This window comes from Parasteatoda tepidariorum, chromosome 8, assembly GCF_982258835.1.
Source record: "Parasteatoda tepidariorum strain Cologne lab strain chromosome 8, Ptep-v5.0, whole genome shotgun sequence".
Taxonomy (NCBI): domain Eukaryota; kingdom Metazoa; phylum Arthropoda; class Arachnida; order Araneae; family Theridiidae; genus Parasteatoda; species Parasteatoda tepidariorum.
Genome location: NC_141762.1, coordinates 49,622,885 through 49,646,967, shown reverse-complemented (window position 1 = coordinate 49,646,967; position 24,083 = coordinate 49,622,885). Strand labels below are relative to the sequence as shown.

The window sequence follows — 24,083 nt, the reverse complement described above, 5'->3', positions numbered from 1 at the left end:
CTTTTTTTTACTAATACTTTTTTACAAGATCACCAGCACCAAAAAAAAGTTATTTTGATACTTAAAAAGTGTTTGAAAAATACACTATTTGGAAGAAAGTGACGGGACACGACACTATAACGACATAAACCCATATTTATTAAAATTAATAGGAGGTAGGGCATCCTTTGGCTGCGATCACAGCTGCAACCCTTCTGGGCATGCTTTCCCCTTAATTAGCCATAGTGGCAAGAGGAATTTCCTTCCAAATGTTTAACAGGAAGTTCCATAGTTCATGCTTGCTTTTGGGGAGTGGGGTGCAGACCCTCAACCGACGGTCCAATTTGTCCCAGCGATGTTCAATTGGGTTAAGATCAGGGCTCTGCGCCGGCCACTCCATGCGTTTAACGTTGATGTTCACATACGAATCAAGAGTCCTCCTTGCAAGATGGGATCTTACGTTGTTGTCTTGATACAAGCAATCATCCATACCGTAAGTTGCCCACAAGGTAGAAAGGACTTGATTGTCGAGAATATCACACTATCCATCGGCATTCATTATACCATCAACCTTCACCAGTGGGCCAGTCTGCGTTTAACGCTGATGTTCACATACGAATCAAGAGTCCTCCTTGCAAGATGGGATCTTACGTTGTTGTCTTGATACAAGCAATCATCCATACCGTAAGTTGCCCACAAGGTAGAAAGGACTTGATTGTCGAGAATATCACACTATCCATCGGCATTCATTATACCATCAACCTTCACCAGTGGGCCAGCCTCATACCAGGAGAAACAGGCCCATACCATCAATCCTCCTCCACCAAACTTTACAGTTGTTCCGTCACTTTCTTGCAGATAGTGTAGATTAAAAGATACTTCCAGTGAATGGATGTACTGATATGGGAATTTGCACTGTATATGCACACCTATATATGTAAGGAAAGCAAACATATGTATATATTATTTAATAAATACCTTCATCAACTTGTCTGATATTTAAATTTTCCTTCACTGAATCAATATTTTTGGCAATTCCTTGAAAGATTTTTTCTGGAGTCTGAAAATAAAGGTAGATTAATTAAAATAGAGAAAAGTCTTTCAATGATTAATCAACAGCAATTTACAATATAAAGCAAATAATTTCAAAACAAATTGAATTCATTCCATTTTCCAAAATGCATAAGATACATCGTAGCTTTTTTTAAGTTACATTTATAGCCATTTTGAGAAATTAAAACACTTCTGTGAGAATGAAATAAGTTTGTCAAAGTCAGGACATTTTTGCTTTTATAATGAAAATGATAACTGAAAAGGAATCGAGTTGATTATGAAATAAATGTCTCATACATAATGTGAGTTTAAATTTTCTTCGCTGCCAACAGTAACTATACACAGAATTAGAAATATTTTAATATTATAAAATATTGACAAAATAAATCATTCATTTTATTTCTAGTAAATAAGGGAAAAAAGATTATTTTTTACTAAAAATCATTAAAATAATATGTGAAGAAATTCTGGAAAAAATGTAATGAATGAAGAGAGTAATAGCCAAAATTTGTAATGATGTGTCAAATATAAATGTATTTTATAAATAAAAGCTAACAGTGTCATAAACTGCCGAATAGAAAAAAAAAATTAAGGATGCTTTAAGGTTTACCAAAGCTGCTAAAAAAAGCGAATTTGAAAAGAAAATTTTTGCCGAGGGAACAAAATGCATAAGCAAATTTTCCTTAATCAAATATTTTCAATGTGCAGTTTCAATAACCTCAAATTGAAAACACAGTGAATGCATTGTCAAACAATTTTGTGTAAAAATAATTTTAGTATTTAGCAGCAATTTTAATTTAGTTTAGTAGAATGTAGGTAAATCTTTAATTCAGTATTCAAAAATCCTATAATATGATTACTGTACTATTGATTGAAATCAATCTCTTAAAATCACATGAAAGAAATGAATCAGTAATTGTAAAACTATGAAATTCCACCAGACAAGATTTTATACAGTATTTGCAGAAACATGACCCCCAGATTTATAGTCAGAAAAATATGATAGAGTAAAAGTTTCAATTGAGTTTCATTTTGGTAGAATGACTGAATTCTCGAATTCTAAATTGCTATATTATTAAATTTCAAATATTAAATCAAACAAATAATTTTGAAGAGATAAAGCTCTGCCCTCATGGACTTTCCTAAACTCACCTGAAAATCTCAATTAGTGAATGATCCTCAGATTCAAGGATTGAGGCAATGATCTATGAATACAACAGTGCACTCAAATCAATATCATTGACTTCCAAACTATCAGAACAATGACGTTAGAAGTTAACGCACAAAAAATTCATGTGCATCACAATTTTAAAGTAAATAAAACACTTCTTTAATATGATTTTCAAATAATGCAAGTGAAAATAAAGTCCAAAACATTAAAAAAAAGGACTATAACAAACTTAGATATAAAAAAACGGAGGGGAAAAAAAAGGGATCATTTGGGAGCCTTGGGGGTGTTGCAATTTACTTATGTAAGCATGTTTGGAGATTTGTGATTTGCTTATTTTAGCTGACAGGGATGGAAGAACCTGATACTGCCAAAAACATGCACCTGTCATATTTAAACAACCCTAATAAACGTTTCCTTGTCTGTTAGAAAAAAACCCAACCTATTTAGGAATGCATAACAAAATTAAACTGAAAACTAACAAAAAGGTAAATTGAAAGTTAGCCCCTTATGATTGGGGGACATAAAAATAGATAAAAATAACAGTAATTAAGAATAAAGATAAGGTCATCATTTCTTACCACACTCAAAACAGGTCTTGTTGAAAAAATAATGTCAACCTTATATTACACAATTATGCTATACTTAAATAAATTTAAAAAGTTTTAAAAAAAATTAAAAAAAAGGAACAGATAAAAACAGTACACATGCAAAAACATTAAATATTTAAAATAATTTTGGAAAACTAAAGATAAAATCTACAAGATCATTCGAGGGATAAAAAAAAGGATTTTTTAAAAAATTATAAGTATACTTTGAAGGCTGAAAGTAAAATTAAAATATGCATGCAAAGCTGTTTAAGAATGATTACCAAAATTGGTGAATGAATAATTTTTCTATTTCTTAGCTTACATCTTCCAGAAAGTCTTTTAACTAAATGGATTAAAACAAAACACAGTAAGTATCATTCTGTTGTATAATACTCTATTATTCTATAATTAGAAAAATTTGAATACATTTTACCTTCTTCATCAATTGCCACTGCTAATCTTTCTTTATGTTTTAACTAAATGTAAATAATTACAATTATTAAAGAGTAGATTTATATAAAATAATAAAGCTCTACTTTAACCAACAGATATAAATATATGACTAATAATTAATTAGTATAATAGTGAGAACAGGGAGTAAAAGTAGGGGCTTTCACGTTTTATACTTATTGTGCATTAGATACAATTGAATGATGAGCATGATGGCATACAAAACAAAAACAGCTAAAATGTGATTTAATATTTTTGGAACTATATAAATACAATAAAAATTTGAAATGTTTTAATGCTTTCCTGCATGAAAACATTTCAACAATATCATAATTAGCCAGCAAAGTGTTAGACCAGTGTTTCCCAAAGTGTGGTATGCGTACCCCCAGGGGTACGGGAAAAGTTTAGCGGGGGTACACGTTCTTATGCAAAATATCTTGCAACAAACAAAAATTTTACAAAATTTTATTTAAAAACAAAGCTAGCCAGAAAAATTTACGATTATGTGTTTTTTGGCTATTTTTTACAGAGTTAACAGTTAATAATTAGTGGTGTCAACAGCCAGTTGTGAATTTTAACTTTTGTGCAATATTTTTTATCACAGCAAAAACAATATGATCCTTCTCACTGATGCAAATAAAGTTATTAACAAAACTTGTACCAAAGAAGAAAAATTAGCATATTTTTTAAAAAATACATTCATTTTTTTATTAGTAGTACACAAAATTACGAAAAATTTAAAAAGGGCACACAAAAGTCATAAGTTTAGGAAATACTGTGTTAGACTAAAGCAAAAACAACAAGAATAGTAGATAAAAAGGAAATACTATTGCTTCCGTTCAATAAAGAAGAATTTCTTTAAGTGTCTAATTACCAAATGATGGTAGAGAAAGTAAAGAAATAAACAGGTGCAAAGTAGTTTGACCAATGGGGACAAGTTAGAAGAGGAAAATAAAAAGAATAAGATACAGGGAATTGGCAGGCACCCCTCTGAGTGCAACAGATTAAATTAAAATAGACTTCTCAAAGCTCCCAACAGTTTGGTCAAGAAAGAGGGCCAAAGTTTGAAACCCTTTATGATAATTCAACATTTTGCATATTTATATAAGAGAATAAAAAAAAATTTGCACACAAGTAGAAAATTTGGTTATCCAAAGATAATTCCATGCAAAAAACATTCTTAATAATTATCTATTATTTAATAATAGTCGAAAATTTTTGAATCGACCCAAATTTTCTGACTAAAATAACATCATTTTTAGCATTGCAATTTTATAAGGCAAAAAGAAAACTCGAACGAAATCAGTTAAATAGTTCCAAAGAAATTGTATTTTAAAAAAGTCCTTTTTTCACAATGTCTTTCTGTTAAATTTTTAAAAGTATTGGTGGCTATGTTTCTTTATTTCTCCTGAAAATAAGCTGGAAATTTCAAATGGTTGCATATAAAATATTGAAAATACTAGATATTAAAAACAGCTAGCTATATCGTAATGTTATATTGCAAAAGATATTTGAAATACTCACCATCTCTGGAGACCGTAGTACTAATCTTCCATTCAAACGATAATATTTGGAGGAAGTCCTTTTAACTATAAATAGTAAAATAAAAAAGATTCACTTTAAAGATTAGAAATTTAAAATATATATATATATTTTATTTTTGGAATGAAATTAAATATTTACCTTCTTCAACAAACTCATCAGCTGTTAGGAAGCGAGGAGAAGCCTTTGGTTGTAGTTGCAGCAAATTGACCTATTCAAATTAATGTGAAATATATTAGGCTTACATATTAGAACTACAATGTAGACAGGGTGTGTAGCCAAATTTTTCAACAAAAAATTAGCACCTATTAAGTACTTTTTAAGCACTATATACATGAACAAAATGCAAAATAATTCTTAAAAACTTTACAAGATTATGATAAAATAACTAGTTTCTGAGAAAAGAAGACTCTCTTAATTATTTTAGCCACCATAAAAAGATAGAGATTTTTCTGTTCGATTTCAGAGGGAGGAAAATGAAGCCTGAAAATCTCTTGCAAAATGCAGCAGAGTTGCACACGATAGTGCAAGAAAAATTCCCACTGAATCCAGCTCAGTATAAACACATGCGGACCCGCAAGTATTTCATCAAACATGTAAAATGATTGGTGCTTTCATACACTAAGAAACGATGGTATGCCGAAATGCATTGTGTTTGAATGATTTGTGAAAATGTTGCATAGAACAAATGAAAACCACACTCTTGGATAATACGTGGCGAAAATCGACATGGTAAAGAAAAAAAAATCTCATTTCTGAAAAGAGAAAATTAAGCACTTTTTAAAAATGCAGAATTAATATAGTTGAACCTAGATCCATAGTTTAAAAATCTGTTTATTGTTTTACAAAAACATTCACTGTTTCAAAGTTCCTGTCACAAATGCTATTCGTATGATGTTAATAATTCCAGCTTAGATCATTTTTGAAACTAGTACATTCCCGAATCAAATGCACAGAAATTGTACCAACATTTTTTTAAAAAAATATCAAAGTTAATTTCTTTTTGCAAAAGAAAAACAGTAACTGCGTTAATAATTAAAATGTGGATTTATTACAGTTTTGGTAAAAGGCCTCAAACAGGTTTGATGCTTATGAACAATTTGGAAAAATGTCGTTGTGCGATGTTGTTGGTTTAAGAAATATGTTGTTACATATGGCTTTATTGGAAATATTAATCCATATACAATGTTCAGCTTTAAGTGGACATAAACAGGGAGTAAAAAGGTACAAAATTACATTAACAAACAGAGAAAACACATGACAAACACATATTAACACAAAAAGAACACAAAGATAAAATTAAAGTAAAAAATATATATACAGTGAAGAATGAGGAGTAGTCTTTACGTTGAGTTCATGTGATCTCTGGCATCCCAGTAAAGTTTACAGAGATCACCCCGCTCTTGAGATTGTTTGTCCAGTAAAGGGCATACAAGCAAGTGGTCTGAGTTCATGGTTCCCGAACTGCAGATTTGGCACTCACTAGACGGAAGGATACCTATTCTGTTGAGGTGCTCTGCCAAGCAGTCATGGCCTATTAAGAGTCTGAAGTTTGCCACAGCCTTCTTAGGAGGACTGTGACAAAATTTCTTCCAACTGTTTTGGATGTTAGCCCAGGGTTTTCCGGTGGATTTTACTGCTTGGTTGCGCTTTAGGTCGGTCATAAGTTTCTCGGAAAATTGTTTCTTACGGGAGTCTGGTGAAATCGGTTTATTACATTGGTTCAAGAAATATTTTTAGAAGCTGTAGAACGGCAAAGTGATACTGATGAAAACCTAACTTAACACAATCAAATCAAGCAAACATTTGTGGAAGACCTTGAAACCATTAAAACAATGAGAAACATTTTGTATTCAAACAAACTTTTATAAAATAAACAGCAATCTACAACAAAGTCAAAAATTTATTGTTTGCCCTGAAAAGAAAGAGAATAAAAATTCCCCAAATTTTTTAAATAAATAAATGCATTCATTTATCCTTTTTTTGCTCGCAAATATTTTTGCAGGAAGTACTTAATTTTTTCAATCAGAATTTTTTGCCATTTTCCCATATCTCTAAATCGTAATGAAGGGTCTCTTGAGAAACAATCGATTAAGGTTCTACAGTATTAATGTAAAATAGGCAAAACATGTTTAATTAAACAAAAGATAAATATTTAAATAGGTAATCATCTCAAGATACACAATTTAAAACAATTTATAACCTCTGCAAAGAGCATCCATAATTTGAAAGTAATAATGAGAAGAGTAACAACTAAAACTTTCAATAATACAATCACAGTATCAGAATTTACAGAGTCAATTCACAGCATTATCTTCAAAAATTCAAATTTCTCTGTGACTTTAACAGTCTCAGGCAGAGATTAATATACTAAACATTAAATTTAATTTAACATATATTTAAGTACAGGGTTTTCAGCAAATTTTTAGAAAAGAAAAAAAATACCCGACTTCTTCACATATATCAAAAAATTTAAATAAAACTTCAGACCATATTTTATAAATACCACGGAATTTTTCATCAGAAAACGGAATCATCGGAATTTTTCATATTTTTTTCTTGCAAAATCTAATATTTGACACTACAATTTAAAAAAAAGTCTTATCATCAAATAAGGGTTAAAGTGTGAAAGTGTCATTAAAATGTGATATTATTTTTGAAACAAATATTTGTAATAGATGCTAGAATTATTTAACTCCAATCTCAATAACTGATTGGTGTTACTGAGGATTCTGAGACTGGTTGCTCTCCTGGTATAATATAGGAATTTTCCAGGTTTTTGTGAAAAATTGCAATTTTTCCATACTATTTCTTGCTTTATAAAGTCAAAATAAAATTCCCCGACAATTCCAGGTTTTTCCTGACCCGTGGGAGCCCTATAGTACAATTTTGCAAGGATGAAATATAATAAAGTTATGCACAAAAACTTTAAATTGCTTAAATTAGAGTGTCATACAATAATACTTTAGCTTTGCTCAAAAGGAGAAAACACAGATACTTCTCCTAAAATAAAATATTTTCGAAGTAAAGTAAGAAATTAACAGAATTGTTATCTATGGTTTCCTGATTTGTGCCAATTTAAACAGGGTTGCCACTCAAATCTGGAAAAAAAATTCCCTGTGTTTTCCCTGTACATATTATACGCAATATATTAAGAGGGAACAACAATTAGTGTACTCTTGGGTGAGCTATATTGGGCTAACTATATTTATTAGTTTTAATTGCTGGAAAAACAGCTGAACATACTTAAATAATGCTATAGTAAATGAAATAGTTTAGCATGGCTGAAATATCAGGGTTAAATATCCCATAGATTACGCTTTGAGTGGTCGCCATTTTTTAAAAAACAAAAATAAGAAACACAATTCCCTGTATTTTCCAAGTTTGTAAAGAAAAAATCAAAATTCACTTCATTTTCCTTGTTATTTTAGGTGATTTTTAAATTCCCTGTATTTTCCAGGTTTTCCCTGTAGAGTGTTACTTGTTAAAGTTTCTTCAGGTGTAATTCATTACCATATAATCACAGGAACTTAGCAGAGACATAAGATGACCATAAAAATGAGCATCAAATAAGTCTTTTTTCAGCATCATATTAAAAAAAAAAAAGACAATAAATATATTCATTATTTTTCGTAAGGATAGAAAAATCATTTTCTTTTCATTTTATCATTAGTTTTTAAATATTTTTGATTTTTTTTTTCTGTTGGTTTCTATGTTTGTTGACCTTTTTCTTTTTCCAAAAAATTCTGAGAAGGAAAATAATCTGCAGCATAGTTCTTCAGTTGCCAGAAATAGAACTATACAGTAGCAAGTGACCCTTACAATAGAAAACTAATACAAGTTACTCTTGACATGACTCTATAACAGAAGGAAAATAATCGATTAACTTGAGGTTGCAAGATCGAGAGTGCAGTAACAGAATACGAATATTACCCTGTAACTAGAAATACTTAATACATAACCCACTATACATCTAATACCCTACATAAAAAAACTGATACCCTACAACTAAAAATACCTCATACTTTTTTTTCATACTTAAAAAATATTTTTTAGCACTATTTACACTGATGGATTGACAGAAAAAATATAAATAGTTTCATTTGAATTAAATACACAATATCAAAGGTCCATCTTTGGTAAACTTATTAAAAAGATGAAAATATTCCAGATGGAAAAAAAAAATTTGTATGTTAAACACTCTTATAACATTAATATGTCTCTTATCAAATTATTCAGCTTAGCTTTATGGCATTAGAACAAAATGCAAAAGTAATTAATTTATTAGTACCTAATATGTGCCATATTTAAATTCAGAATTTCAAATCAATCATCTGGAAATTATAGACTAAAAGTTTGACAAAATTGATAGTTTCACTTATTTAGAAGCAAAATGTAACAAAAACAACAATCTAACTTCAGAAATATGTAAACAAATCACAAATGCAAACAGGCGTTTTTACAGTCACAAAAAATACACTAAGTCCAGTTTCCAAAAATTAAAAATTTAAATTTCTTTCACATAAGACACTTATATGATCTGTTTTATTATATGCATCTAAAACTCTAGAGATGAAGAGTTGTTGGAAATTTTCGTGAAAAAAGTCTCAAGTATTGGTGGTGGAACTCAGAAGGACGGTTTATGGCGATGGTAAACAAATAACTATAAAATCTTTAAAAAATCTGAAAATCCAACAGGAAAAAGGGCATACAAGAAGATCTAAATTGTCGAAAACCATTTCTATCGAAGCCTATAGGAACAAGATGAAGAGGCAAACCCTGCATTTGATAAATCAACTGTCTTGAAGAAACACAGATATTCTGAAAACAAAAAATTGGAAAGCCAAACATGAGATGGCTGGAAAAAACCAGGACCAACCCAGAGCTGCTGTGTAACTGAAGAAGAAACTTTTTTTTTTTTTTTTAAGAAAAAGCATAAAAGATGATATTTTGATGAGGTAACAAAATTGTTGCAGAATATTTTAAAATTCTCAGTAATAGATTTTAGTCCCAAAATTGTTTTTTTTTATTTGTATGCATAACAGTGGTAAATAGAAATATGTCCCAGTGATTTTGCTTAAACATTAAAGCGTCTCAAATAAGAAAAAAATCATAGGGAGCATAAGCAAAGGAGAAAAAGAAAAAAAAATTAAGATGTGTCTTCTAGCATACTTAATTATCTATCTCGAAAAATAAATATTTGTAAAAATGGTGCACCATCAAATTTAATTAAACAAAATTAATATATATATATATACATATTGTGTGTATTAATAGAGAAAAGAACGAATAAAACTGAGTAGTAAACTACTCTGCTTTTCCTAGATGCAAGTGTTTGATCAGTCACAATTAAAAACCTTGATTTCAAATATAATTCTCATCATGTTCTTAAACTTTTTGTTTTATCTATCAATATAGTGAAACCTTGTAAATATGCAAATTAATAGATAGATGATAAAGAGGTAGAGAATTTACTGTCTGTATTATATCATCGATAATTTTTGAAGCATAAATTGAAATGTTAATTTATTTTATTTGAATTTTTAGTTTTTGAAGATTTAGAATGGCAATAAATAGAAATTTAGATTAGAATGAAGATTAATAATGTTATTTACTCATTTCTAAATTCGTTCACACTCAAGTAGTATACATATTCCGTTGACAGTAATATTTGCTTCATTCTACCTTTAAAAAAGTGATGTTTTGATAAATTAGTTACTAGTTTATGAATTAGTACAGATCAAGAAGAATATAGCTTTTTGAAAAAGATTTGATTTTAAACTTTTAAGGACAATTGATGTAGAAATTTTGGTTTTAATTATTTGTTGAATGTTTACTGAATCAATTCCTAATCACAATAAATTTAGTAATCACGAAATATTCATTTTTAATAAAATATATCTTCAAATGGGAGATTTAGAATTTTTTTTTTAAATTTATTAAAATAGGTACCCTATTTTTATGAAGAAAAAAAAAGACCAGGAAAATTGGAAGTTTTGGACCATAGTTTTCAAATTCTAGCAGACTCACAGAGCTTGTTGCAAAAAATGGTGCAATATCGAAGTTTTAAAATATAAATTATATATATATATATAAAAATTATAATTTAAAAAAAACTTTCATAATATGAAAAGAAAATCGAAACTATATCAGAATAGAGCACTTTGAAAGTCTAATAATAACCTCAAATAGTATTTTAATTTTTTTTTAAAAAAAGAAGGAATCATACATTGCTTTTGAAATAACCGTAGTTTTTATAAAACTAATTATAAAAGACAACTAAAGTAAATAATAATGAATATAAGAAAACTGATATTTACTTTGGATGGTGTAAATTTAGCTTTAGAACAATAGTTTATGATGCCAGGTGAGAGTTCACGCTCATTTAATATCAAGGACTTGAAGAAACCACTTTTCTGAAATTCAGAATCATCCACACCTTTAAATGAAACAGCATTAGTTAATGTGAATTGGATACCAAATTTAAGCTGCTAGATGAATTTTAAAGAAGACTCATTCATAAGTGAATAAGTCATTTATTGAATAGTATCAACAAGTTATTAATAGAATTATAAAATAGAAGAAAAATGAAAATGCTAAGCTATATAATATATAAACAGAATATGAACTTTATATCAACAGAATGTCCTTTAAAACAATTTCTTATGTGTGGAACAACAATTTTATAAGTCGATTATAAATTCGATAAAAGTGAAGAAGATTTAATGAGTACATGCCTTTTAAAGATTAAATAAAACTGATAATAGTTTAAAAGCGATATAATCTTCGTTACACAAAATAGTGATCATAATTACATTTTAAAATATAATGAATACAAAGAAACAAAATAATACATTTAAAAAAAAAGATATCAATAAGCAGAAAATGACTACGTGTGATGTATTTAAGAATAAGACACTTGGCCTTATAAATATTTGAGAAATATATGCAATACAGAATGCAACTTTTTACATGAAATGGAATTTTATAAAAGGCTTTGCTGCAAAGTGGAAAAAGCTGGAATGTTCATGAAACCAAATTCCAAGATCTAGAATAGAGTACAATTTTATCTTGTAGTAACTTTTTAAACTTCTTTCTTGCATACGAAAATATCTCTGCACTTATTTTGAAGTTTAGTAAATTTTGGTTCGGTAGCCTTGATTTAATAGCGGTTCAAAGTATTACTCTAATTATAATCATCCCATATAAAGAGACAAATTATTTATCTAAAATTAGAATGGTTTTGATAAATTCTGATTGATATTTTCAATCACAAGTTCTTTCCCCAACAACTATCTAGTTAATAAATAAAAATTTTATAATACTGATAATTATAGAAATTATCCAGTGAATGAATAATTAAGCAAATTTATCTTTAAAAAAGCGATTATATTTTTAAAATTTATAATCTGAAGTAATTGACAAAATAAATATATTTATTGTAAAATGATAATATTAAAAAAAAAAAAAATGGAAGGAAACTTGATAACCTAGTGTATAAAGAATTCTCACCAGTGAAGGAACACTTAACATTTTGACTATATTATAAATTTTTAATGACTAAGTCATATAAAATAGCTATTATAGATAATTTCACACTAGGTCATGAAATGATAAGTATTAAATTGATTAGACAATCACTTTCCATTTTCTTTCATAGATTTTGTTATTTCAAGTACTACAAACAAAAAAATTGCGTAAAGACAAGTTGAGGAAGATTATTGTTTTATATTTGCAAAATAATAATCGTAAGATATCCGATTTTGTCTCCATATTTAGCTTATTTCTGGTTGAGGATTTGTAGGCAACACATTTCCTGGAAGTGTAGTTCAAATTTTTATCTTCAAGACACATTTAAAATACTTGAAACTACTCTTAAATATTAACTTCTTGTAGGGAATTCATATTTTTTTGAAATTTATTCAGTCTAAAGATGATTTATCAATGAATTGAGCTGAATCATGAGTAAAAGTTACCTTGAAAAAAAAACTTTAAATTTCTCTTACTTCTTTCTTACTAAACATAAGTGATATTGCGCTTAATAAGCAACTTAAATTTATTTTCAGCAAAACAGTAAGAAACTTTTAGTAATCGACTTAATTTTTAATGATCCTTGTTAGCTTCTCAGCTATTTGTCAAGGTTGCCATTTTGATTCTTGTGTTATTATAGACTGCAGCTTATTTTATTCTGCTTTTTAATTTCAACTTGTAATGTATATTTACAAATAATATAATTGTATTGTTATCATATCACTGTAAATAGAATGAATGAACAGTATTATTTATTAATAGTTTTTAATTTATTTTAATATATTTGAAATAAGTACAAATATTTTAAAAATTAGCATAACTCAATTACCACATTTATAAGTAAATACATTTATAAATAAAATAACTAATTACCACATTTATAAATTAAAGTCATGTTATAAAATATTCATTTCTCAAATTTAAATTTGAGGTCCTCTTTATAGCATGAGTTATTAACCATGTTAAAACCTTATAACATTATAAAAAAAAATAATTACAAACTGTTTATTTACCAGGAAAATAAATTTTCAGTTAATGAACATGCTGGTTGTACATTTGTTTGTACAGTGTTGTTTGTACATTTACTAGAGCTTTGAGACATAATGAAAACAGGCTCATAAAAATTAATATTTATCTTTGATTTTCAGCAATAGAGGAGGATACGAAGGAAATGAATATATGTTATTCCAAATTTTAGTATTTAGGGAGCTTTTCCTGTATTAAGTGGTATCAAAATAAAGGATAAAATAAAAGATTTTTAAGGTTAAAATTTAATTTTTAACAATGAACAAAAAAGGTCTTCGTATATATTAACAATAAAAAAAAGAACATTGGGTTTCAGGATAAATAAAACGTTTTAATAAATATATTTTTATTTATAATAAAAATATGCAATATAAAATAATGCAAATGACTTTGTTATTGTAATTTTTTCATTGAAATAAAAATTTACTCGAAATAGTCAGTAAGAAATCGAAATCTGATTGATGGAATGAAGACATACTAGTCAAATCACAAACTAGGTTCTAAAAATTATTTATCGAATACTAAAAAAGAAATTTTATTCAATGTAAAGCTTTCTGCCAAAATTCAGTCTTGTTGCTATCTAGTGCCAATTATAATGGGCATTAGGTAATAAAAGAAACAAGGAAGAACCACGGAGAAAAATTGTGGTGAGATAGGTAATCAGAGAAGAGAATGTTTGTTAAGCACCCTTAACAGCCTTTGAAAAAAACTTGTTGCCATAACAGCAATCGGGTTTATGCTGAGATCAAGACTCCTTAAGCAAAAAAGCTAAATTTAGAAAAGAACTTTTAGCAAAATGATAAAATAAAGACATGGTTTATAAATAGAACAAAAGTCTAGGTGCACTTCATTTCCATTTGTTTACAAATTTTAAAAATATCCCTTTAAAACAAGATTTCTTGCAAGTGTAGAATTCAAAACTTAATTTTTTTTTTCTTATCAATTTCATTATCTGTTTGGGAAAATGAATGTCCGTTTTTGATTCAGTTTGAGAAATATCTTTCCATACCAACAATTGTAGAATCCATCATAAAAATTTCACAAACTATTGTTTATGATTTTTTGTGAAATTTTTTTCTTTCAAGAATATAATGAAATGCTTTAGCAAAAAAGCTAAATATGTCTTGTTTCATTTTAGCTTTTCTAGATAGTTTTATAGCACTTTGTTAAAAATGCTAAAATAGCAAAAACCCTGGGTCAGCATGGGATTCTTTTAGAATACATTTTCTGCTTAAAAACTGCTATTAAATATTGTGTTTTACTTGTTTTTCTTTACTGATCAGAAGTAGGACAGGCTGCAGCTAATAAGCAGAAATGACAAACTAATCTGGGGGCCATTTGTGACATTAGGCATTGAGAATATAAAGAATGTATATAAAGTTTTGAATCTCTACTATTAGTTTTTTATTGTCTCAGAACTAAAAATAATTAAAACTTACTAACATAGTAAGAATTATGCCATGGCAAAACCATGTAATGTGTTAATTAAAAAGTTAGTTTACAAACGTGTTAAAACTGAAAAGATTCTGAGTACATTCCTCTGGCTTTGGTTTACTGAGGCTAAAATTGTGCTCTTATTTCTGTAACTATAGCGTTAAAAATATCTTTTAAAATGTTTTGGCTTCTAATTCTTCATTTAATTTAATTTAAGTATGCGTATCTTTCAACAAAAAAAAAAATCCTAAAAAAAATTGGAACTAAACTTGTATGTTAAATAGTAAATGAACATAGTTCTTCTAACAAACAGTACATTTCTTACCAGACTTTGCTGCTAAATTTATTTGTTTCATTGGCGTAATAACAGCAACGTTTTCTTTCCTTGCTATCCCCAGAAGACTAAAATAAAAGAATATTGAAAAATTTTCAATTGAATAATAAATATAAAAATAATTGTATATTTTTAATAATAATAGAAATAATAGCATATTGTCATTAAAAATAATATTTAAGAATGTCCATCATGCCACAGGTATATAGTGCAAATCAGCAGTTATCAATCCTTTTAGTGGTGAGAGCAGCCAATTTTGTAAAAAAAAAAAATTTTTTTAATAATCAGTCGTCTTGAAAAATTGGTAATAAATGGTTTCCCATTATGGGATCATGGGTGTAGAATACTAACACTTAACTTATTATACAACAAACAATTAAATGTTTATTTTAAAAACTGCACTGTTGTGCTATAATAATTACCATTTACTTTTTTCTCTGAAATCATATGTGACTTTATGAAAAATGTATACACGAAATTTTTAAAAGATAGTTAAATAATTTTTTTATAGTTCCTATTTCAACACCAATTAGTTTAAAATTTTACCATGCTGTTAGCTTATTTCATTGATATACAATTGCATGACTTGCAAGTCTTTTTCCTGATTCCATTGGCATAACAATATTTTATTTATCTTGCACAATTAACAAAACATGCTTCCTTTAGCAGAAAGGAGAGCCTTGTAAAATAAATTAAACTAGTAAAAAAACTACAAGACATATGACACAAAGAAAGCAATGGATTTCAACTAACGAAACGTTTATCTGCTACTCACATAATGACAATTGACAATTTCTGCATAGTCATGTAATGCAAAAAATATTTTTTTCATTTTAAAGACCTGAATAGCCAAATTATTCTAAATTTCAAAGCTTATTATTGAAATTTAGAAAAGAAAAATTATATGAACTTCCAATAAAAAAACACAACTAAATAGATATTACTTAACAAAAATAAAGAGAAAAAAAGTTAAAATAATAAAGAATTACATCTTTTTTAAAAATAAAAAAAATCAGACAATTTTACGAAAGCAACCTCTTATGATACAGATTGTAAGCTAAATATGTTATATCTGTTATAATTAAAATTATATTCAAAAGAAGAAATTTGTTCGTGTATAGTGAATTATATTTATATTTATTAATAAATTATATTCATAATAGATTTTATGAAATAAATATTCTAGAAATATATATTCTCACATCAATTTTGTGCAATAGTTGTACTTATGCATAACATAAAAAATATCATTCACTTAATCTAAGCAAACCAAGTGTCCAATAGCAACATTTAAATAACATATAAAAGTATATACAGTAGAGAACCAATTATCCGGGATGCTCGGGACCATCGCTATCCCGGATGCCTGAATTTCCCGGTTTTCTGGATCGACCAAAAAGTGTCGTTAATCTGTGTTTTATCGAGCCCGAATTACGAGGAAAAAGTGTAATGCATAAAGTAAGAGAAAAAAGAAAGGTACTCCTAACTTTAAAAAGAAAAAAAAATGGTAGAAAAATAACATTTAAAAGAATAAAAAAATTTGCAAGTTTAGACAAGAAAAACAAGATTAAAAAATACAAAATTCTCGTATTTATTTTTTAAAAATAATTATAATTCCTAAATTAACTAATATAAACAAAACCAATGGTCAAATAACACAATATATTTCATACTTAATTATACGGGGGAAACGATAAAATAAAAGGAAAACTTATTTTGAGTGCGAAATTTATCGTGAAAAGAAAAAAAAAATCAAACGTAGTGGAATCAGAAAAACAAAACTGAAATCTGCTTCATAAAATAATCCTATGTTTAAATTAAAAAACAATTCTCCCTTTATTTATTTTTTTTTGTTGATAAAAATACGATATTTAATTACAGCCGATGTGATTCCACATCAATAAAAACTTTCAAATGATACTGCACTTGAATTTATTCAGAAGAAAAAGATTTTATTTTTATTAATCGATGTCAAATAGATAAATATATTTTTCTCTTTCATCTTCTGTTCACTGATATGCATACAATGCATTTTCCCCACCCCCTCGTAAATTAAACAGAAAACGAAATCAGCATGCCACATCCTTGAGCTTAATTGACGGCCTAAAGGAGAAAATAAAACATTCCTCCCTTCCCTGCCTTCAAGGTCACGGAGGAAATGATGTTTCTCTGGGTAAACGGGGGAAAAAATTCTCCCCTTCCTTACATTTTCCTCTACTCAACTTCAAGGATCAGTTCATTTCCGCTTTTTTTCATAATCGTTCTAGTTTAAAATGGTTAAAAGCGATCAAAATTTTTTCCGGTTTTCTGGTTTCCCGGTTATCTGGATACCGGATAAATGGTTCTCTACTGTATCATTTATTTTCTTAAGAATAATGTAGTTCACATTTTTATGCTCACTCCCTGCATACTAGAACAAATAATAATTTATTATAATAAATTCTGACAAAATTCTTAATAGAAAATTAGTACATACTTTCTGTTCATATTTTCTTTCATGCTATTGGTGGAGATTGTGTTTGAATTTTTTGCTTCATTAACAACCTAAAATAAAATTGTAATCTTTAAACATGATTTTAAGTAATACAAATGTAAAAAACTTAATAATTAATTCATTAGAATTTGAATATCATAATGATAGAGTACTCTTTAATTGCAAATCAACAGTAAAATATTAAAAGGAATAAGTATTCAACAGAACAAAACTAAATAAACATTAACACTAGATTGCCTAAGGAAGTCACTTTGACTGCTTTTAATTTCAATTAGAAAAACAATGATGTATACAATGACTCAATTTCTTAGAGTTTTGTGACTTTTTGAACAACATATAATTTTTTTTTATTGTTAATATTTACTAATAACTTGTTACAGAAATGTAAATAATATAAAAAATGTTAAAAATTAATTTTAAACAAGTTTATTGACGCATTTACAATCTAGTCATTTTGACTGCTTTTCGGCAATATAGGTATATACTGATTTTCCGTCTTTCTAGTGTTAATACAGGCGTTAAAACAAAAAATAATAATAAAACTTAGGATATATTGTGATTTTTCGTTTTGATTGCTTAAAAAAAAAGCAAGAATTAAGTCACTGACAAACAAATACAGAAGTGATATGAAAATAATGTTCTTAATTAGGAAAAGTTATTCAGAACTCAATAAACAAGCATGAAAAGTGTTTTTCTTTTTTTCTTTGAGGAAAAAATATATTTGATCAGAAACCCATTTTACAGAACTCAATACATTTTTAATTAAATTCAGTGTCATAAGAAAAATTAATACAGTAGAGTCTCGGTAGTTCAAATTTGTGTATTAAACACTGAAACATGAGAACAGTGCGTTAAACAAAAAACATTAGACAATTATTTTAAAGTACAATTAACCTGATGCAGTAACATAATGAATATTGTAACTTAGTGTAATGCAGTAAATGTACCTTCATCATCTAATGCAAGCATAATTTCTTTAAATATCATATATTTTTCAATTAAATACTGAAATTTAAAAATTGCTTTGTTTCCCTATATTCAAATATTTTTTAAATTTTAAGTTTTCGATGATTCGAAAGTTAGAGGTAGGGTCAGTCCCATTCACCTCGAATTATCGAGATTCTACTGTACCAGAATTTTGAAACTTCATTCAAAAGCTATTTTTAAAAGATAAGAATCATTTCTTGCTTTAAAAATTACTAAATGATTGTTAAGTTTTCTCTTTTTTCACAAGGTGTGAAAAATGTTGTGACAGAAGTCAAAATGCCCAATGTTTGTCAAAATATAGAATTAAATTTAGAACATTTATAAAAAAAAAAAAAAATACCAATATTTGCTATCTAACACAACAAAACATAGCGGCAGCTGAAATTGATTCCATAAATGCTGCACAAGATATTGAGAGAGTAAGATTATTGTCTTGATGTCTGTCAAGCGAATAATTGTGTACAATACAAAAATAAAGAAAAGAAACAGCCTAAACTACTTTCGAACAAATGATCAGAATATCTGTACAAGAACTCAATCTCAATGGTTCGAAGAATCCCTTAGTGCCAATTTCACTCTTTGCATAATCGGCCGTATGTCGGCCGTTTTCTGGGGGAATCTAAATATTTTTACAAACAATCATAAAATTTGTTTAGTCAGGTAATTCCATGCAAAATAATTCTGGAATTTTATTTCTTCGATCCCCTTACAATGTGTTTTCCAATTACTTAAAAATTTTAAGAGAAAAAGCTTTATTAGGTGATGCTGAAGCATGCAATTGAACTTTTTTTAATACTTCAATAATTAAGAATGTAATACCATGTAAAATTATAGATATGCATTGTAAAGATATGAAAGATTTACCTTTGATTGAATGACTGATTTAGTTCTTGTTCTTTGCTCATTCATTGAACGCACTGCACTGTTGCCATTCTGAGACGTATAAGAAGAAAACCTAAAAATAAAAATGTTACTTCTGAATAGCTGTTGCTCTTGTTAATTTACGTCGCACTAGAGCTGCACAATGGGCTATTGGCAACGGTCTGGGAAACATCACGGAGGATGATCCGAAGACATGCCACCACAATTTTGAACCTATACAGAGGGGATGGCACCCCCGCTTTGGTAGCCCGACGACCTGCGCGCGAAGTCGAGCACTTTATGGTAGCACAGTTTAACGAGGACCAATACCGCACACCCGTGGTCCATATGCAGACTGATCCAAGTGGCCACCCACCTGCACACCGATCGTAGCCAGTGATGCTTGACTTCGGTGATCTGTTGGGAACAGCGTCTTAACGATCAGTCCACTGCGGGACTTCTGAATAGCAAAGTAGTAAAAGAGAAAAGTAGGAAAACTTTCAATGAAATAAATGCAGAGGTAATTATTGCTGCATAAAAAATATCGGAATTTTGGAGAGAATAAAGGATAAACACATAGCAAGCAAAATTTGCGGCCAATTCCTAGATTTAGAAAACTATATATAAATTTTATTTACAATTTTCATAAAGAATTTGATATATACCTTTTTAGTCACATAGCATAAAATTTCGACACATACATTTCCACACACGATTGAAAGTACAAAGGAATAAAAATCATAACTACAGTTCATTAAACCAATAAATAAAATACTCATATTTCATAAGAAATATGAACATTAGACAGTTAAGATTAGATTTCAATTTTCAACTCAGTCTGAAATCTTTCTTGTAAAAAGTTTATAATAAAAAAAATGCACTTTAAAAAAATAGACTATACAAAGTAAGCCTTTTTCTTTTTTTGTTCTTGCCTGAAACTATAGAATTAAGTCTTGAATTCGACAGGTTTAATATATGCAATAAGCATAATAAAACTGTTTTTCGGAAATATGACTTTAAATAACAGTCTCTTTTTTTTTCTTTAAAAAACTTTTAGACAATCAAATTGCAGTGTATGACTGCAATTAATTAACACACTATCATGAGAAAAAAGATTACATTCTCATTTGTAAACTAAATTAACAAAGTGTGGTATAAAACTTGAAAACAGCATAAATTACAAATCAAATCTTTTAGTTGTAAACAGGGTGGCCAGTAACATAAGGAAAAAGAATACCCTAACTTTTTCAGACCACTTTTTACTAAGTTTCTCTGCATTTGCAACCAATGCCAAAGTTCTATAATAAATTTTCTATTTACACCTTACTCTTATTTGCAAAAATATATAACAAAAATATCATTAAAAAAAAAGCAATTTTTCAAACAATTATTACAAGCACAATATTTTTAGAAGCAAAACCACACTTATGGGTAGCATTCGTTCTAATTAATTCATTTTCATTGACTAAACTGTCACACATTTTCCCAATTTCTCCAGATTTTATAAAATTCTTTGTTTTCCCTATTCTGTAGCCACTCTAATAAATACAATTCTCTTAAAGATAAATTATGAGGCAGCTGTGAAATTTTAATATTATTTTGTCAAAAATAAATAACAAAATAAGTTGGTAGATACCTTTCTGGCTGATTTTTGTTCTTATTCACAGGTCTTGGTTTGGAAACTAATATTTTGGATGGTCTAACAGGAACAGGCTAAATTAAATAAATAAATTTTAAAAAAGAGAACCCTCAGTGGGTAATACAAAATTTAAAAATGTTAAAAGTTTTAGTCTGTAAAAACAGCATCAAATATAAAATTTAAGTTGACTGGCACAAAAATACCTCTATTTTCATGAACAAGCATAATAATGGAATACATAATTTTTATCGCACAGTGTGTAAAACATAAAAATAAACAAAACACCCTAAACATGAATAAACGAAACACCATAAGGAACAAGAATGACATTTCCAAAGAAAGTCATTATATAAATTAAAATAAAATGCTATTTTTCTAAACATATTTAAAAATACTTAAGAGGTAATATTATAAAAAAAATAATTTCACTTTATAAACAAATCATTAATTCAGTATTATAATAAAAAATAAGCCTAATTTATCTGAGTTTCTTCCAAATTTGATAGTAATAATAAATGTGAAAATTTAAGTATCAATAAATTGTAACAGAGGTGAAACCAGATGAAAATTGGCGTTGTTTTGCAGCCTTTTTCCAATATTCAAATTCTAAAAAATGCCCTTTCACCAAATTCAAATTTTAAAAAACGGCTGTTTCCCGAAATGTTACTTTATAACAATGATTGTACAAAATTGTTTCATGTTGGAAAAATCAGAAAAAACAATCGGAAACAATGTGATTTTATGAGAGCCTCTCAATCCTGAGCGAATCAATCACATCAAAACTCAAATTCGAAATTCGCAAATTGTAAGAATATCAGAGTTAGGAAGAGCTGAAAAAATGGTGAACGACAGACGAAAAAATTATCCTCCAACGTGAAGTTATAATGCCAATGAGTTATGAAGGATTTATCACAAATCGAACGTGTTATAAAGTGATAATTTAAATTTGAACGTCATAATATCAAATTAAAAGTACCAAAAATTGAAAAACCATGCAAAAAAGGCTGGGAAAAAAATAAATAACTGTCGAAAAAACTATCATCAAACAAACATCAACAACAAGACAAAATGCCCAATGCTTGTCAAAATGTAGAATAAAATTTAGAACAATTATACAAAAAAAAAAATAATAATTACCGATATTTTCTATCTAACACATTAAATCATAGCTACAGCTGAAATCGATTCCATTAATGCTTCACAAGATAGTGAGAGATTAAGATTATTGTCTTGATGTCTGTCAAGCAACTAAATGTGTACAATACAAAAATAAAGAAGAAAGAAACACCCTAAACTACTTTCGATCAAATGATCTCAATCTCAATGGTTCGAAGAACCCCTTAGTGCTAATTTTACTCTTTGAGTAATACGCCATATGTCAAGGTCTTTCCGGGGGAATCGAAATATTTTTACAAAGAATCATAAAATTTGTTTAATCAGATAATTCCTTGTAAAATAATTCTGCTATTTTATTTCTTCGATCCCCTTACATTGTGTTTTCCAATTGCTTGAAACTTTCCAGAGAAAACACTTTACTAGGTGATGCTGATGTATGAAATTTAATTCTTTTAATACTTCAATAAAAAATATAATATTGTGTAAAATTATCAATAAGCATTGTAAAAATATGAAATATTTACCTTTGATTGAATGACTGATTTAGTTTTTTGCTCATTCATTGAACGCACACCAAGTTTGCCATTCTGAGACGTATAAGAAGAAAATCTAAAGATAAAGAAATAATTAAACAAAAATGTTAATTTTGAATAGCAAAGTGGTAAAATAGAAAACTAGGAAAACTTTCAATGAAATAAATGCAGGGGTAATTATTGCTGCGTAGTAAAATATCAGAATTTTGGAGAGTAAAGGATGAACATATAGGAAGCACAGTCAATTCCTAGATTTAGAAAACTATATATAAATTTTATTGACTATTTTTATAAAGAATTTGATATACATCTCTTTAGTCCCATAGCATAAAATTTGGACACATACACTTCAACACACGATTTAAAGCATAAAGGAATAAAAATCATAATTACAGTTCATTAAACCAAGAAATAAAATACTCGTATTTCATAAGAAATATGAACATTAGACAGTTAAGATTAGATTTCAATTTTCAACTCAGTCTGAAATCTTTCTTGTAAAAAGTTTTATAATAAAAAAAAAATGCACTTTAAAAAAATAGACTATACAAAGCAAGCGTTTTTTGTTGTTGCCTGAAGTCTTGAATTTGACAGGTTCAATATATGGAATAAGTATTATAAAAATATTTTTCGGTAATACGAATTTAAAAGAGCATCTTTTTTTTCTTCTTAAAATTGACAATCAAATTGCAGTGCATGACTGTCATTAATTAACATACTATAATGAGAAAAAAGATTGCACCTTCATTTGTAAACTAAATAAACAAAATGTGATATAAAACTTGAAAATAGAATAAATAATAAATCAAGCCCTTTCATTGTAAACAGGGTGGCCACTAACAAATGGAAAAATAATACCCTGACTTTTCCAAACCAGTTTTCATCAAATTTCCTTGTATTTGCAACCAGTGCCAAAGTTCTATGATTAATTTTTCATTTATACCTTACTCTTATTCGCAAAAATATATAACAAAACCATCATTTAAAAATTTATTAATTAAAAAATAAATAATTTTTAAAAAAAATTATTACAAGCACAATGTATTTAGAAACAAAAACACACTTATAAGTAGCACTCACTCTAATTTTTTCACTGATTAAACTATTACACATTTTCCCAATTTCTCCAGATTTATAACATTCGTTGTTTTCCCTATTCTGTATCCACTCTGATAAATATAATTCTCTTAAAGATAAGTTATTAGGCAACTGTGAAACTTCAATATTATTTTCACAAAATTAAATAACAAAATAAGTGGGTAGATACCTTTTTGGCTGATTTTCATCCTTAGTCACAGGTCTTGGTTTGGAAACTAATATTTTGGTTGGTCTAACAGGAACAGGCTA

At 28.0% G+C, this 24,083-nt stretch overlaps 1 protein-coding gene across 2 annotated transcripts in view; it reads right to left on the bottom strand.

Moving 5' to 3' along the window:
- The window catches only part of LOC107446928 (uncharacterized), a 61,830-nt gene that overhangs the window by 17,483 nt on the left and 20,264 nt on the right, over nt 1-24,083 (bottom strand). Inside the window, exons 6-17 of one of the 2 annotated variants that reach the window (XM_087150277.1) lie at nt 24,004-24,080; nt 22,728-22,812; nt 21,085-21,161; nt 19,452-19,542; nt 17,583-17,650; nt 15,098-15,174; nt 11,103-11,221; nt 4,924-4,993; nt 4,765-4,829; nt 3,224-3,266; nt 3,072-3,133; nt 958-1,039 (exon numbers count right to left, since the gene is read on the bottom strand). In XM_087150277.1, coding sequence (XP_087006403.1) covers nt 958-1,039; nt 3,072-3,133; nt 3,224-3,266; nt 4,765-4,829; nt 4,924-4,993; nt 11,103-11,221; nt 15,098-15,174; nt 17,583-17,650; nt 19,452-19,542; nt 21,085-21,161; nt 22,728-22,812; nt 24,004-24,080 — 916 coding nt within the window. The remainder of the gene's footprint in view (nt 1-957; nt 1,040-3,071; nt 3,134-3,223; nt 3,267-4,764; nt 4,830-4,923; nt 4,994-11,102; nt 11,222-15,097; nt 15,175-17,582; nt 17,651-19,451; nt 19,543-21,084; nt 21,162-22,727; nt 22,813-24,003; nt 24,081-24,083) is intronic. The other variant, XM_087150278.1, reaches the window with a different exon arrangement.